Source organism: Strix uralensis, chromosome 1 (assembly GCF_047716275.1).
Source record: "Strix uralensis isolate ZFMK-TIS-50842 chromosome 1, bStrUra1, whole genome shotgun sequence".
Taxonomy (NCBI): Eukaryota; Metazoa; Chordata; class Aves; order Strigiformes; family Strigidae; genus Strix; species Strix uralensis.
In genome coordinates, this window is record NC_133972.1 from 11952167 (window position 1) to 11969340 (window position 17174).

At 40.3% G+C, this 17174-nt stretch overlaps 1 protein-coding gene across 2 annotated transcripts in view; it reads left to right on the forward strand.

Moving 5' to 3' along the window:
• POU6F2 (POU class 6 homeobox 2) overlaps positions 1–13778 on the forward strand; it is a 318794-nt gene extending 305016 nt beyond the window's left edge. For both annotated transcript variants that reach the window (XM_074886724.1, XM_074886634.1), the window contains 2 exons: positions 5277–5445; positions 8766–13778. In XM_074886724.1, the coding sequence (XP_074742825.1) occupies positions 5277–5445; positions 8766–9270 (674 nt within the window). In that variant the 3' untranslated portion in view covers positions 9271–13778. The remainder of the gene's footprint in view (positions 1–5276; positions 5446–8765) is intronic.
• Positions 13779–17174: the final 3396 nt, after the last annotated feature.

The following is a 17174-nucleotide window of genomic DNA, read 5'->3' on the forward strand; positions in this document are numbered from 1 at the left end:
AGCTTCATCCACTCCTTAGTTATTCAAGACCAACAGACTCGGTAGTGTGAGGGACAGATAACTCATTTCTGCCATTTGCATAGCATTATCACACAGACAGGAGTAACACAGTCATCTCAATGATCCTTAATGGCTGTCCAGCATATTCCTGAGAGCATGTAGCCGACCACAAACGGGACCTAACACTGCATGCGTCAGCCTGCTTGAGCTGGCGTGTGAGAATGTTCCAGGGCACAAGAAAGCTACCTGCTGGTTTCTAGCAATGTGGAAAGAGCCTACAAGAAAGAAGAAAATACAGTCAGTTCAGTAGGGAAAGATCAAACCACCTGTGTAATGAACCATGAAAAGGCAGAGAGGATCCTTTACAGCTTTTAGGTGTCCTTGATAGTACCATCTTTTTAGACAAATATTTTTAATCGATGCTCACGAATTTGAAAATTGTTTCACGTGACTAACAATCTATTTGCATACAACTGTGACTGCACACGGGGAAATAAATAGGAAGTCATTCCTGTTCTGTAACTTTCCAGAATCCATTCAGCTTCTGGGTGCAGATCCCTGAAGGGCAGGAGCACCACTTTGTCAAGCCTATGGCCCATAATTGAACAAAGCCTTGTTAGCATCCCAGGTCCCACACTGGCTGTCAGAGCTTTGTACAACAGGCCTACAATTCAAATCCAGTGTCTGCTGAAGTCCACTCAAAGTCTTTTTGTGGGATGAGGCCTGCAATGGGTCAGTGGTTCTGAAAGAAATCCACAGGCCTAAGGGCATCAAGAAACAACTTGTGGCCTCCTGAACATCTCTTCAATTGCTTTACCCCTCCTGAGGCAGGAATATTTTTGTTTCCTTTTCCTCATTCATTCCAAAGCTGCAGTCCAGTCCTCCAGCAGAGGCCCCAGAGTTGAGTCCCTTGGTAGACATTTGCCATATTCCAGAAATTGTTGCTAAATATAATAAAGTTCATGTAAACTAGGCATATGCAGCTACTTTATTCTGTTAATTGAATTGCTTAGAGCAAATAACTTCAGTAAATAATTATTTGGGGCAAGGTTCTGCACACTTACTCTAAACATAGTAACCCTCTTTACAACAGGCTGCCTCCCATCAGTGAAATTACTAAGGTACTACGAGAAAGGGATCAGAATTGGGCTTTAATAACGTTACTGTTCCATTTTGCTTATGCCTTTTACTTTTCTAGTCATATTTTCTTTATGATTTTACATTTTTTCTTTAACATGCTTCCTAATTTAAAAATTTCCTTCCTTTTTTGTTTTTTTTTTAATATATTTCCCTTTATTTATTTGGTGTCCTTTTCTTCCCCACTGGATAGTTGTATTCTATAGCTTCTCCCTTTTATCTCATCCTCACCTCTTCAGCCCTCACCAGCAACAACTGCTAGTTATTTTAAGGACAAAAAATTATGTTTGTTTCCAAAGAAAGGACATTTAAAAAGAAGCTCTGCCTAAGCAAGAACTGCAAGATTTATCTCTACTCTTCCTGTCCCTTCTGTATGATTTCTTCATATTGTCTCATCCTACCTCTACTTCTCCTTTGTCTTCTTTGTTTTCTCTTCATTCAGTTCTACATCAGTATTCCTCCTTTTTTCCATTTCATTTTCCTCTTCTCAGATGCATCCCTCTGCTCATTTCTTTAACTTTTCTACCATATGTTCTTTTGTGGAAATCACTGGTTTCCCCTCATGCTCTGAGACTTGTGTCTCCATGAAGTTCCTTTCTTCCTTCCAAATTCATTTTACTGTCATCTGTTACTATAAAATTAAAATGCCTCCCACAAACAAATTATTCTTCTTTCTTTCCCCTGAGCTCCAGTCCATTTTCCATTAATAATGTTTTGTCCTGCCTTTCTTATCCAATTTTCTTTCCATTGGACTTCCTCTGCCAGCTATTTCTCCTCCTGTCTGACTGGGGAAATCATCCCCTGTAATCCCTCCCGTGGTAGAACTCTGTGCAACAGAAATTTGCTTTCTCCTTCAGGGTGCACTGATTTCTCTGTAGCAACTCTTCCCCCTAACTATTAAAATCACAGCATATTTGCACTCACTGACAAACTCATGTGGGATTTCCAGAAGAATGCAAAAGTGGGAGTAGTGTTTCCTTCAGTAGGAGAAAAGGGTGTTTAATGCAGAAGGAGAGCCTGTGGATTTTATTTCTTCCACTCTGCTCGTCCACCTTCACCATCCACCAGGACATCTAGGGGAATTTTATCTGGCTTTCTTTTTGTTAGGAGATACGTACACATATCCCCTAAAATGGTCCCAGACAACTCCCTCACCTTTCTCCAGCACCCAGTAGTTTCGTAGACACAACAGCCATCGTTCTATCAAGCCATAATGTACACTGGGAGTCTTTAAACGCTGTTACTGCAGATCCCAACCACTCAATGAGATTGGTATTCTTTATTTTTTTGTTGGCACTGTGCTGCCTTCTCTAGGATAGGCACTTCATTTAAAAAGCACCAGTTTATTTGCAATCTTCAATAAGCTATTCTTCCTAAAATGTGAAGTGCACTATACACTTAACTGTTCTGAGAGCTCAGAACTTATTAAAACTAAGTCCATTATCTATTTGTATGTGCTTATGTATGTGTATGTATCAGTCCACAGAGTCCAAGATTATGTATTGGTGGCATTTTAAAGGCAATAGAATAAAACAGACCAGTGTGGTTATATGATGATGATGTCAGTAGAGCAGTCTTCATATCTCTACTTGAGTTTTATGGAGCTGGCAGAAATCAAGGAACTACTTCTGTGGATTTCAAAGGGCTTTGAATCACACCTGAAGTAGAAGTGGTTCTGATTTGATACTGATGCTATTTTCCCTAGAGTTCAGGGATACAAGGCTTCAATGTTTTGGTCCACCTTTGTTAGTACCCTCCTCTTCCTAAAGACGTTATGTAAGAACAAACCGCCTTCTCAACAGATACTCCGCCATATATTACAGTCTATTCCCATATTCCTGAAGTGCATCATGGGTTTTTTCTTGTCTCGAGGAGAGCTCAGCCTAATTGTTCCCTTGTCCAAGCCCCCCGAGCAGGAAAGGACTTTCCATGACATTCACTGTTGCAACAGTGCCATACCAGAAGGATCCAGCAGAACTTGACAGAATTTGTCTATAATCATATGCAAGCAAATAACCCCTTTGCTTTCTTACCTCCCTTTTTATTCCTAACAGGAGTTGGGGAGGTTTACAGGTGCCAGTTGCCACAGCGTTTGCTTCTTTGAAAGTTCTCTGGGAACACCTGAATCTTCCTTTGTCACATCCCTAATAGCCTTAGTCAGAGGCCTTAAAGTGAAGGAAGGAAAGAGGTGAGGAAGGTCACCATCTTAGTGCACTTTACTCAAGGGAATCTTTGAGGCCATTATCATTTATGATATTTTGTACATTTATCAGTTGCTCTTCAGAGATCCAAAGGGCAGATAAGCATCCAGCTCCGTTCTGTCTCCAAAAATCAGAACTGGTATGCTGGATAGACTGTGTATGGGGTAAGTAGGGAAATTTCACACCTCTAAAGGCAATTATTTTGCAAACCTGAGTGACCCCTGTCACAGCACCAGCTACTTAAAAGCAGTACGCACCCTAGCTTTATACTGGATGTGTGCATGCATCTGTGCACAGGTGAGCTCAAGCACAGCACTGACAACAGGAAGGATGGTTCTGAGTGTGGAGCAGTGTCAAAACTAGGTTCAGCCTATGTGCGTGTTTACCTGTCTGCATAGTTCATGTGGTCCCTGGTTGCATAGACGAGTATTTTTAAAATACTATTGCTGTGTGTGCTTCTTACATTCAAGCTATGAATCGATACAGGCTAAATTCATACAGCAGAAAGACCTCTTCCCTTTGTCTATTATTGGACTAAAAGATTTTTTATAGGACATTTCCATCATAAGGGAATTTTACATCAGGTTTATAAACCCCTGAAAATAAAAGCTTTGTTACTGTAATGCTGACAAGCCCTTAGCTGTAGCAGTACTAGCAGGAGCCACTCTCATATAGGGTTCAGAATAGTAATGTGGTCTAGCACCGTCCTTGGACAACTGCTTGCATTTACAGAAATTGATGGGTTATTGTGCTGCAAACTTTTCACCTAAGAAGTCTGAGGAGTGAAGTGAAGAACAATAGAGATGTCTGGCTGGGAGAATGGCTTCACTACACGCAGGATTGCACAACACTTTGAAATCTTCCACCATCCCAGTCCCATGCTGTCTCTGACTTGGCAAACGCTTTCATTTAGCCAGGGATCAGTAGCTTGCGGGGGGGGGGGGGGTGGGGGGGTGGGAAGTTCCATTCTCCAGCTGTTGTGTCATTTCCCTTGATAAGTCCTAAATTGACCGAGTTATCCAGCACCAAAGGAGCTTTCCTGTGGTAGACATGCTTTATTATGTGCCCTTTCAGGGACAAAGGCTTCTGTGTCAGTAAACTGCTATGGAGAGGAAGGACAGATTTATTCTCACAGCATCATAAGCATTATCTTCTGAGGGGCTAATGTAAAAGTAAAAAATTGTGCAGCATTACCATCAAAACCTAATGGCTGATGTTGCTACTCCTTGATTATCAACCTGATGGGAGGCAGAACGAAAAGCTTGAAAGGTTGCTTCTCAGAAGGGCGTATTTTAAAAGATGATTTTTAAATTAAGGCATTTTTAAAGGTGGCATTTCGTTTGGGCTTGTTCATTTGCTGGGTTCTTTTGGACATTTGGCTGGCAGTTTGGGTTGGGTATTGTGAAAGAGGGAAGGAAGGTTTGTGAATCTCCTTGTTTGGCATTAATTTTAGATAAAGCAGAAGGTCTTGATTTCAAATTAAAAACCTGAGCAGTTCATGCGTATATTTAGCCCTCCCCACAGACTGCAAATAAATATATTAACACCAGCCTTCCTTCTGTATGTGATAAGAAGGGAAAACGGGGAACGTGACTTGTCAACCTGGGGCATATTTTGCAAGGCACAAATGGCAGTGAGGAGGCCAGGCACCCACTCACTCTGAGGCGAGTTGGCCATTTTCAGGAATTCAGCAACAAAATATGCCTTTGAAAATCTTTCACCAGCACCTGGAAACACTGCAGCCTAGTTAGCATTTTAGCAATCTGAACATGCTTCATAACACACCTGACAAAGCAAGCCTGTTTCTGTCTGGGGAAGAGAAAGGAATAAGTATTTAAAAAAAAGAACATGAACATCTTCACAATGAAAGCTGGTGTAAGCCTAGCTCACTCATATATGATGTGAAGAACTGACATGATTAAAAAAATATTTCAACAGATCCTCAAACAGCCACTGGAGAGGTGGATGGGGTGAATCTGGAAGAAATCCGAGAATTTGCCAAAGCTTTTAAAATCCGGCGCCTGTCCCTTGGCCTGACACAGACTCAAGTTGGCCAAGCCCTAAGCGCCACCGAAGGCCCAGCCTATAGCCAGTCTGCCATCTGCAGGTAACAAGTTACATCATAAACTCTCCTCTCCTCTCTTTGTTCTTAATAATTAATTATTTAGCTTACTGCAAGGAGCATGCCTGTGATTGAGTCTCATGTCTTTAGAATGTATTATTTAATCTGGGACTTAAATTAGCCAATAATGTTGCTATCTGGCAGAGAAAATGTTCTTATTGTGTACCCCTAAAGTAACTTTAGTCTTTTTTTTTCCCCTCCTCCTTTTTTAAACAAGTGAGAAACAATGTTCCTGGCATTGAGACTTAATTCAGTAGATGAGCTGGAGACCCTGCTGATGCTGGATAAGCACCAGCTGACCCTCTTCATACTGTGCCATTTTCTACAGATAGGGTTACTGAACAAATATTTCATGGCTGCATCCCTGCTAAGTTAAAACCTGTGTTACTGTGGTTAGCACTTCACATATAGGATGTTAATGATAATTTACCTAGGCAACACAGAAGGGGAAAAATTATCCTTCCTGCTATCTTGCAAACCAGCAGCTCTTCATCTTTTATCACCCAAACGTTTACTAAAAAAACCAGACAACCCATGTATGCAAAGCAGAAGCAGAAATCTGCCCTAATCATAAGAAATGATAATACAGTCTTGACAGAGTTAAAGTAGTTAGAAGCAAACACCATATATGCATGTATGTGTGTTATAGTAATCCCATGTTTATGCATGAGGTAACAAACACACTTAGGTAACAGCTTTTTCCTCTTGGGCAATGCCTTATAGTCCTTCTCCATCAGTGAAAGCCAAGAAACCAACTCTAAGCTCATTTAAGTGGATTTTGTTCTTGGTGATCCATGAAATGCTCTGTCTTTTTATCTGCTCTTTATACTTTTAATGTATTCCCCATAGAACGGAAGTGTACTTTTCCTGCAGTTTAAGACTAAGGTTATAAATAACATCAGTATGGGGTAGTGAGCTTGCAGCTCACATTTTGCTCAATGATTTTCCATAAAACCCATTGATTGTTGTTAAATACAAAAAGCTCCATAGGATCCTCTCACTTCTATGGTCTCCCCTACTGTTTTTTCTTATAAGATACCTCCCTGTAGAAAATAACCTTTATTCAGCCTATACAAGGATACTACTGCTGGGAAATTTGTTTCAAGACTTGTATATCGTTATACCAAACAACATGTACTGCAGCATCAACACTAACAAGCAATGCCAATGATATGAATGCTATTGCTCCCTGTTGCTAAGGATTAATTTTATTATTTTTTTTCTTCCCTGTGGTCAATTGGTAAAGAATGCCTAAAACGGGTGGAGTTTTTAGCAATTGCCCATTTGTTGTAGCCTTAAGTTGCTGTTTAACATACTATACTTTGAAGTGATAAATTGCAGTTTCCTTTGCTTTTGTCTAGTCTGCTGTCTGCTCATTTCCTCCATCTACCTCACACCTGAGAAAACCACTGGGAATGGTTTGAATTTTGCTAAGAGAAAGGGTTCCCCACTAACCAATTGTCATGAAAACCCCAATAAAGATGAAGTTGGAGCACAGACATAGCTAACAAAAGCCCAGAATGTGGAGACCTTTTACAGAGGGCTCCTTGAGGTGCAAGTTGCTCAGAACATGAGAACTGGGTCCCGAAGCTGATCCCAAATACTTGCAAGGTTATAAGGTTTTTTATTTCCTTTGACCGCCTCAGATGTATATAATTTTGGGGTGTAATAACCTGCTATGACTGTGCATTTCTTGTTAAGCCCCAAGACAAGCTGCTTCAGTGGCAGCATGCTGTTCCTCAGAAATAGTAGGTTTAACTTCTAATGGTAACAAAGGAGTTTCGGTACGAACTCCAGGGTAATGGAAAGGACAGTAAGGTAAGCAAGTTAAACAACCAACTCGGAGACAGAAGTAGAGTCTCCTGGTGGCTTCTGCAGGTCATATCAGCAATATACCACCTTGCTGATATGTTCTGCATGCAAATAACAGCATTTTCTTAACTTGAGACAGTGCGTGCTAAAACATACACTTCAGCCTGAAATATCACTGGACACCAAGGAAGGACACCTTGCAGTCAATACCACACTAGGATCCCAGGCATCAGTTACAAATTCTCTGGAGTGTTATTATCTGAAATTATTCCTTGTCTTATTCTTTGTTTGTGAGAAATGCTTTGTTTCTTGCTGGAATATTTTCTGCAGCCGCCACGTGCTGAATAGAGACACTAAAAATTGCCAACTCCAGTCACCGAGTTGTTTTGCACAAAGGCATTGATTCGGTCGGTCTCGTTGCCAGAGCACGTCGTGATTAGCGGCGGCGGTGGCGGTGCTTCAGCACTGGGCGGGCTGGAGAGTGCAGCAGCGTCACGCAATAATTGTTGCCTTTCCGCAACATGAAATACCGCAATGTGCGGGGTGGACGTAGGCGAAGCGGGGGAATACGAATGGGTGGCATCAGAGGACTTGGGTTAACGTGTAGCAAGAGAGGATGAACTCGGTAAATGAAAGAAACAAGTATTTATAAGACTTGAAATGTGAACTCAGCTCTTCTGCTTGTTTTTGAAAGGATTAAAGCTTTGTGTGGCTGCTTTACCAGATGTTTTATAATACTTGTAAAATCTGGTTTGGCAAAAGACTTTTGATGGCAAAATGATATATGGAAGACCTCATTTACAGGAAATGATATCATTCTGGTACAGTTTGCAGAAATCCCACAATAAACCCAGCTTGGTGCCACAGCGCATTAGTAGACTATTATGCTGGGTTTCATCTGGAAAACATGAGTCTGTCTTTGCACATTGTGGGGGCAGTCAAGATAATTGCAAAGTGTCCAGCTGTTTCAGCTGAACACCACTGTAGCTATGGGAATCTTTTTCCGACCCAGAAAAGGGATATAGCGTTAACTTGCAAACAGTGAAAATTGCTGAAAAATGAAAGGAAAGGAAACCTGATATTCAGAGGCTAGTAACTGTCATTGGTTTGTATTATTAAAGCTGTGGTGTTTGGACAATGTGTAATGGGAGGGGAAACAAAAGGATTAATCACAAAGACAAGGTGATAAAGAGCAATTACCTTTGATGTCATTTCCTGTAATTAGACTTAGCCTTAAGGGTTTTGAAGATCGTCAGAAATACGAAAATGCGACTCATAACCTGTATTATTTAGTGTACTTAGAATTTTGTTGTAGTGCTCGTTTTGTGTTAGCTTAAATATCTAGCTATATATATATTTATTTATAGATACCTATCTGATAGTTTTCGTAATCCATTGTAAATTGCCTCTGCCAGTCAATTAATCAGGCAGGCAGGAAGTCCCACCCTGGCAGAGCATCAGTGTAAGACTCTTCTTTCTCAATTTTCCCTCAGACACACCATCCTGAGAAGCCACTTTTTCCTACCACAGGAAGCCCAAGAGAACACTATAGCTAGCAGTCTGACAGCCAAACTGAACCCTGGCCTTTTGTATCCTGCCAGGTTTGAAAAGCTGGACATCACCCCTAAAAGTGCCCAGAAGATAAAGCCGGTGCTTGAGCGGTGGATGGCTGAGGCTGAGGCCCGCCATCGAGCAGGTATGCAGAACCTTACCGAGTTTATTGGAAGCGAACCATCCAAAAAGCGCAAGAGGCGTACCTCATTCACGCCACAAGCCCTTGAAATCTTGAATGCCCACTTTGAGAAGAACACGCACCCCTCTGGGCAAGAAATGACAGAGATTGCAGAGAAACTGAACTATGACCGGGAAGTAGTTAGAGTTTGGTTCTGCAATAAGAGGCAAGCACTGAAGAACACAATTAAACGTTTGAAACAACACGAGCCTGCGACAGCAGTTCCTATGGAGCCTTTAACAGACTCTCTGGAAGAAAACTCCTAAAAAACAAAACAAAAAAAACCACACACAAAAAAACCCCACACCAACAGAAACATAACCATTCGAACTCTGTGAAAATACCTGTTCATCACCCTTGTAAGTAAAAGACTGAGAAAACTACGAGAAGGACAGAACAGTTTATAAATGTCCTTGGGTTTTCCTATTTAAAAAACAAAACAAAAAAATACACAACACTTAGTGTGTGTGTGTGTCGTAGAATTAGTTCCCCAAAAAAAGAAAAAGCCAGTTTTTTTAAATGGACTTAAAGTAAACCAAATAACTGCTTACTTTTTTTCTGTATATTATGAAAATGTGAACACATTTTAAGGAAAAACAAAACAAACAAAAAAAATAAAAAAAAAACTTTTATCTGTTTAAAAGAGAATACAAGCCTGCCACCTGGAGGAGTGATTGTAGCCTTTCAGGTATCAAGTGCTGATTCACTATGAAAACTATTAACCAAAGTCAGAAACATGGCATTGCAAACTAGATTGTTAGTCTACTCTTTTATGAGTGTGAAATTGTGTTACGAATTTTTACATTTGTATTTTGCAAAGAGGAAGACAACAGGATTAATTTCTCTCATCCTTGTTCGCACCCCCAGCAGGTGCACACAAACAGGTGTTAAAGCCATTCCATAGCAGTCACCTCCTTTTCTTTTAGTCAACAGTTTTGCAATCTCCAAGTGTTTGGGTGCCAAAAATAATTTATTTTTATTGTGATTTGCGGGGTTTGGTATTTCTCTTCTAAGGGTGTATTTCTTGGTTTGCATTTCTTTTCTTTTCTTTTTTTTTTTTTCTGATTCTTTTTGCTGCCTTCCCCCTTCCAGCTCATTCTCCAGCCCTTCCCCAAACCCACATAACCCAGTGCTGTTTGAAGATTTTTAAAAAGAAAAGTGAAATATGAACACTTTTATGTTGATATGCTGAAATACAATAGAGGACAAAGAAGGAATAGGATTATGTCTGATGAACTGTCAGCCCATGCTGAACATTGTGCTTCTTGTCGAATGTGTAGCTTGGGATTTCTCTGTCCTTTGGCCATGAACCTGGAGAGGTTACCAAAACTCATTTTGTAGTATAAATATAAACTGCACACTTGGTTCCGTATTGCATCGATATTATGGTTCTGTTTGAAGCAATTTCTCTCCAAAGTCTGCTAGCCAAAGAAATTTGAGATTCTGATGACAAGTAATGGACGGGCCAAGAAGTGATGAGGACGTTTTGATCATTATGTCACTCTGGACTGTTTCAGTGGTAGTGCTTTGTTCCTTCTGCTTTTTTTTTTATGCCATCCTGGTATTGATGCTTGCCCTGTTGACCTCTTCAGTAGGAGGCTGTGTTTCTGCAGGTGTTTGCTGTGACCACTGGCTAGGCTGAGCAATCAGGATATAGGGAAACCCATTGAATATCCTTTGGGAGTAATAAGGTGGGTCACCTGCAGTATGTTTCAGGTGAATTGATTTTCCTTTAAAGGCAACTTATCTCTGTGGCTTCCTTTTTGATTGGACAAGCATCTTCTAAAATACTCTGGTCATTGGATTTACAAGTGTACCGAGACTCAGAGGTAGAGAAGGGTGTTGCAGGTTCTCAGTGGGGTATGGACTGACCCGTGAAGGTCACCTGCGATTTTCATCTTCTGCTGAGTTCTGCTCCAGGCTTTGGGGTTCAGTCCCCTATTAGGGTAGAAGCTGCATCTTGATCAGGACTTACTAATAGATAACAGTGGGGATTTGGTTCAGCTCACTGTAGAGGTGGTAGAGTAAAATTCTGCTGGTCTATACTCCTGATTGCATTCACTGACCTCAGGATGGTTGTAATGGATTTTAGCTGGTCTGCCCAGGACGCTGAAGGAGGTTCCTGAAGTGCTGGAGTCATCAAATAACACCTCTCTTACAGAGTTTTCAAGAACTCAAGGCTATATCCAAAACTTAGTGAAAGAAAAGGACTTCCATTGATTTCACTAGGCTTTGAATCTGGCCCTCACTATTTTATTAATGGGATTTGCCTTGTAGAATGGGGTATTTGCTGCATGCTTGGTGGAGTTTTAAGGCTTCAGAGACCATCATCTGTGCCAGAAACTGCCTCTAAATGTGAGCATTCTCAAAGGTCAGGGTTGGAGAGCACTGAGGGTCCAGTACTCCGGGCTGGGCTCACATCCAGCAAATGCATTTTAGGCTTTAAGCTTCAGCAGGGTATGTTTAAGGATATTTTCAGTATTGCTTTTATGAGGAGGAGAGTGAGAATTGTTATTGACTCTTTTCCAACTGTTGATACATAAATATCTACTGGGGGAGAAAACACCTCAGTAATCACAGGCAAATTGTGAGGGACAAAAAAAGACGTTTTATCCAATCTGAACACGTGAAGTAAAGACTCTCACAGCAACATCTGCCCCTCGGGGTTTTCTTTTTCCCTCGCTATCCATAGATACCTGTATCCACAGATATATCTCTGTTATCTATACCAAACAGCCCTCAACTTGTGGCCACAGTTCAATTTACATAACGATCAGGAGACCACCCAGAAGCGAACAGAGAAGCAGGGAAGAACAGATCATATTTGGAAGCGGACACTCCTGAAGTCCTACCCGTGTCTCCAGTACACTGCTAATTGTCCAGTCATTAATGCCACATACACGATTACCTGTTCGGCCACCACCCTCGAGACCGTGCACCCCCCACCCCCCACCCCATCATCATCAACAGCCTGGGAACAAAACCATCAACCATTCTTTGCCTAAAAACTGAATTTCCAATTCTCCCAGGGACTGCTCTAAATTTTGTGAAGAAAAATCCCCCCAAGAAGAAAAGTTAACTAAACAGTGTATGAAAGATACTAAATGTTTAAAAATATGCTGGCAGCAGTTATGTAAGCTCTTTTCTGTTCCAAAGTACATATCAGAAGGATATAACTAGGACAGTGAAAATGTAAAATAAATATAAATCGCCAGCTTGGAAGAAAAAAATGATGTTCATCCCACAGTCTTAAAACCATTCATGTGCAGTGATTTTTTTTACAGTTTTCTAATTTTGTATTATGTTTTGTAAATTATTTATAAAGTGTTGTAATGCTTCTTATATTAATTTTTTTATAAACAAATTTTTGCTATGAGGCATAAATGGTGCCTGAACAGATTCTTAGGAAGATAAATTACGTGTGAGTCATACATCTTTGGGGGGCCAAAAATATTTTGGTTTATTTTGTTACTGGCAACATTTCTGGTTTCCATTTGTAAACAATTTTCATCTATTGAGTACATTTGAATATCTTTTAATTTTGCATGTGACTAAAAGATAGATTGCTACCAGCAAATGAAACAAAAGTCTCTTCAGTCATATGTGAAGGTTTAATGGTTTTCCAATTTATTGATCATTGAATTTTTTAAAAAATATATATATATAAAAAATTATTATTTGAATAATGAACCAAGGGTTCACTTACTGTTCTGATTTTGTCTTTTTATGTTTTTCACTAAAAAGCTATTTTGGACAGTTGAAGAAATCAAATGCATTCAAATGGTTCCAGTTTCTTTACGTTATTACCGAAAAAAAAAAAAAAAAAAGAAAAAAAAAAAGAAAAAAGAGAGAACAAGAAAGCAAAAAGGAGCTAGGAAGGAACAAGTAGAGGCGTATCAAAGAACTCAAGCTATAACCAAAAAGAAATATGTAAAATGCCTTTGCTCGTCTTCTCAATGCTGGACCAAAGCTCAATGTATGTAGGTATATGCACATTGTATAGATATGGCTAAATGTTGCTGACAATCTTGCAATACTAAACTGTTACTATTTAAAAAAAAAAAAAGAAATACAAAAATAAAACTGTTCATCAGTGTTTTACCTCAGCACTCTACTTGTACCCAGTTATTGACCAACATTCAAATAAGAAGATAAGAGAGGAAATTGATTTCCATGTCAATGTTTGACTGTAAAATCTGTTTGGAAAACATTTTGTAATGAGCTTTTTGTCATGTGGTTTGCTTGTTTCCAACTTGAGATTATGTGGGGCACATCTGTTTATTTATTGTTAAAAAGTGATATTATTATTATTAATTATTATTATTACTATTATTATTATTATTTTTGTCCTATGTGCTATAATCTACAGAATGGTCACCAGGGTCACTTATGAAGCACTGCAAAGAGATCTGTTTTTCCATGCATGGAGCATGCAGCGGGAAAGATGGCAGTACAAAATGGACTGTATTGTGTTGCTAAAAAATACAAATAATTACAAAAGGAGTTGATGTGGTGGACTTGTGACCAAGAAACCAAACTGGATATTTAAAAGCTCCTTACTACTCTGACTTTGAAACCAAAGCTGATTTATCTGCACAGGTTGCTTAACATGAAAAAAAAATAAAAAATAAAAAAAACTGACAAAAACTGTACTTAATCTAGAGCAATATCTGTATGGTCAGTAAAGCTGCACTTTGTGTATTTCTTAACAGCTTCAGATCTGTCACTTTTAATTTGTACCATAAAAAATAAAGAATTGTTTGACATGAAAAATAAGCTCCTTTCATGTGTTTGTCTTAAATCTCATGCATTATTCACATGATCAGAGCTCATGTAATTTCACATCCGTTCAATACAAAAATAGTTAAATGCTTGAAAGAAAGGAAGAAAGAAAATCCGTTTGCACTGTGGAGCGTCCCGTTATCTGCAAAACTAAACGCTGTTTCTGTACCCAGAGCGGGCATGTACATTGGTGATGTCTTATTTTCTCTACAGATATGCAGAGTAGAGGATCTGCCTCAGGAGTATCGTGGAATCACTCAGGTGAGTGTGTATTATCCCCCAGGCCAAGTGGAGCAAAGCACAGATGGACGTGAAGGCCAGAAACGGTGAATCTCCCGGTGCTTCCACAGCTCCCGTAACAAAGCCCCGGTAAGTGATGGAAGGGGAGTGTGGTAGCAAGATCGGGTCAGCCTTTCAAATGATCTCTCTTGCATTTTTGCAGAGCTCGTGAGGTTCACTCCTCATTTCTTTCTGTGATTACAGTATTAGGTAGCAGAAATGCCTGTTATTCAGGCCACTTGCATTGAGTCATATCGAGTTCTGTCTAAATACATGATTCTGAAAAATCATCACGTTTTGAGAAATTAATTACTTGTATTATAAAGTTGTTTTGGAAAAAACAGCCTAGGAAAAAAGCTCTGCCAATATTAGAACATTGTGTTTGAGACTCGGGAACTAAACTTTTGCAAAGCCTTTTTCCTTTGTTTTTGTTAAATATTGTCTTACATTTCCAGTACCAGATGTTAAATAATCAAAAACAAAACCAAAATATTTATTTGCATAGAAAATACAGGGAGTACCTGGGATTATTTATCTATCCTGAATTTTTCTAGATTGAAATTCCCCTTTTCCATATGTTTTTTACTGCGTTTTATGGGATACATGAGAAAGATAGAGGAAAAAGGAAACTTTCTTGTAGGCATGATGATCCAGGTGTCATAGGCAGGGCAAAGAAGATAGAGGTATAGCCTGTTGTTAGACCAGCTAGTATATGTGGGAAAAGTAGATAAGCTTTTAAGTGCCCAAATCCTCCTTTAGTCTGAAACAAAAGCAGCTGAATCCAAAGGTAAACAGAAGCTGAGAACAAAGAGAACGCTGGGGTACCATGATGATTTCAATCATATCTTGCCTACGCTGCCATTTCTTTGTATCATGGGCTAATCCATCATGTGCCTGCTTCACTTCAGAAGTAGTGACTACAGGTTTACACGCACCACCTACACACAGGGAGCGCCTACACCATTAATCCCCAAGAGGGATGCCTTGGGACCGAGTAGGCTTTACATCTACTCACTGGTAAATACCTGCTCTGCAGCACACCTCTTACGGTGTGGATAAGGACAGCCCAGCACACTACAGACCTACGGGGGTATCAAAATTACAGCTCCTCTAGGCATCGTGCCTCCACACCCTGGTCTAGCAGCCATACTTCAAACCCACACAATTCATCTGCTTATATGATACAAGGATGGGGAGAATGACCCTTTGTGCTTTCGTATCAGCTACTACAGTCCGAACATGTATGTTCTCATTCAGTAGTGATATACAAGCAAACATTGTCTTGATGCTTTTTTCCCCCCTACCCTATTTAAAAATGCAAAACTTCCTCTTTGGATCATACTATAGGTATTTTAGCTGCCTCACAGGCACATGACCCTACCTAGCCATTACTTGAATAACCTGGATCTATTTTGTCACAGGAAATGGTGACTTTGCAAATTGAATCAATTATGTTCCCACTGATTACTGAAAGCTCAAAATAGATCCTACCTTCAGGCTACTGAAAGCTGACTATAAGACGTCACACCCCTTACTGACTGCTTAAAAATCAAATTTCTAGAGCTTGGCTATGACACTACTTCAAAGCTCCCTAAGTGTAACATTAAGGACAAAGAGCTTTAGAAGCACAATTCTTTCCATGGCCTCTCTTTTGTACTTCTTGCAAAAAAGAACATATTTGCAATGCTCTTGATAAACAATAAACTCTGTCTGTGCCCTGCCCTTCCCTTAAGGCAGGAGTGATGGGAGTAAAGCTGGCACTAAGATCAGAGAACCACACAGAAGTTGTAGAACAGATGTTTTTATATGGCCTATTCCCCTGTGCAGCTGCTTTATGACCAGTCACAGTCTAAGTCTGTATCTGGGAGAAAAACTTGGAGTATTAGCAGGGCTTTGGTAAGCTAAGATTCTCTTCTACTGACTTAAACTTCAATTAAACAAGCACTCAGGAAGCAAAACAGACTTATCAAGAGGGAAGGTTCTCTTGGGGTTTGTTTTTTAATCTGACAATTCAGATTTAATATGAATCACTTCCATGTGAGATCGTGATGTTCTTGAAAATAATTGAGAATTCAAGAGTCGTAATGTTTTCTTCCTTCTGATTCCCTCAGCTCTACAGACCTGGAGGTTTGGGGTTTTTTCCTCATTCACAGTGTTTACTGTCGCATTTTGCCACTTATGGACAGCAGTGGTCAGATCTGAGCAGAGTCACCAGATGGCTCACCAGCAGTGAGCGCATTTTTTAATCCAGACCCCAATTGCCCTGATTTCTTCTTGAAAAGCCAGCAGCAGCCTTGTTTAATCCACCAAAGCAGCTGCAGGGAGGGAATGTAGCAGCTCCTGTAATGATGAGGCTTTCATTTTTTGTTGTTCATAAGGACATTGAGCTTCTTGTGTCATGGCATGATCGCCGGCCCTATGCCAAAACACTTCTCAGCCCAAGAGCTGTGTGTGTGATCACATGCACACTCAGCGTGGGTAGGCCTTGATTCAGGCCACAAACACACACACAACCTCAAGGGGCAGCAAAAAATGGCTGGGGCAGTACTACAGCTGTGCTAGGGACTACATGAGTGGGCCAGTCCTAAAAGAACATGAGATTCTGGTTTTGTCGAGCAGCAGCTTAAAATTGTGGCACAGTCCCCACCAGCACAGCATCAACAAGCTTGTCAGGTCTGGACTTGCTTCCTTCTTTTCAGACACCACATACTGCTGGTGTTCAGCTCCTGGCTTTCAGTAAACAAAACTCCATGTCCCATCCAGACTATCCATCAGTACCGTCAACAGGAGAATCTCCCACCTTGTATGTTCTCTCTCAGTGATGGTCCCAGGATAGTCCCTCAAATGGTCCCAGGATGCTGAAGGTCTTACAGGCCAGCGAGTAAGATGGTGACACTGCACACATCTGAGTCGTGTGTCAATTTGCAATTGATCCAGGGGCAGCCAGGATGGTCCCAGCAGCTGTGGACTCCCTGGATGCAGTGTGTAACCTCTGCATGCCCACACTTTTTTAGAATTCATTGAAGAACATATGCTGACATTCAATCATTCCTGCTAGTTTTTAATGCTATTAATTTTAAACACGTCATGTTCTCATTGACCGTTGATA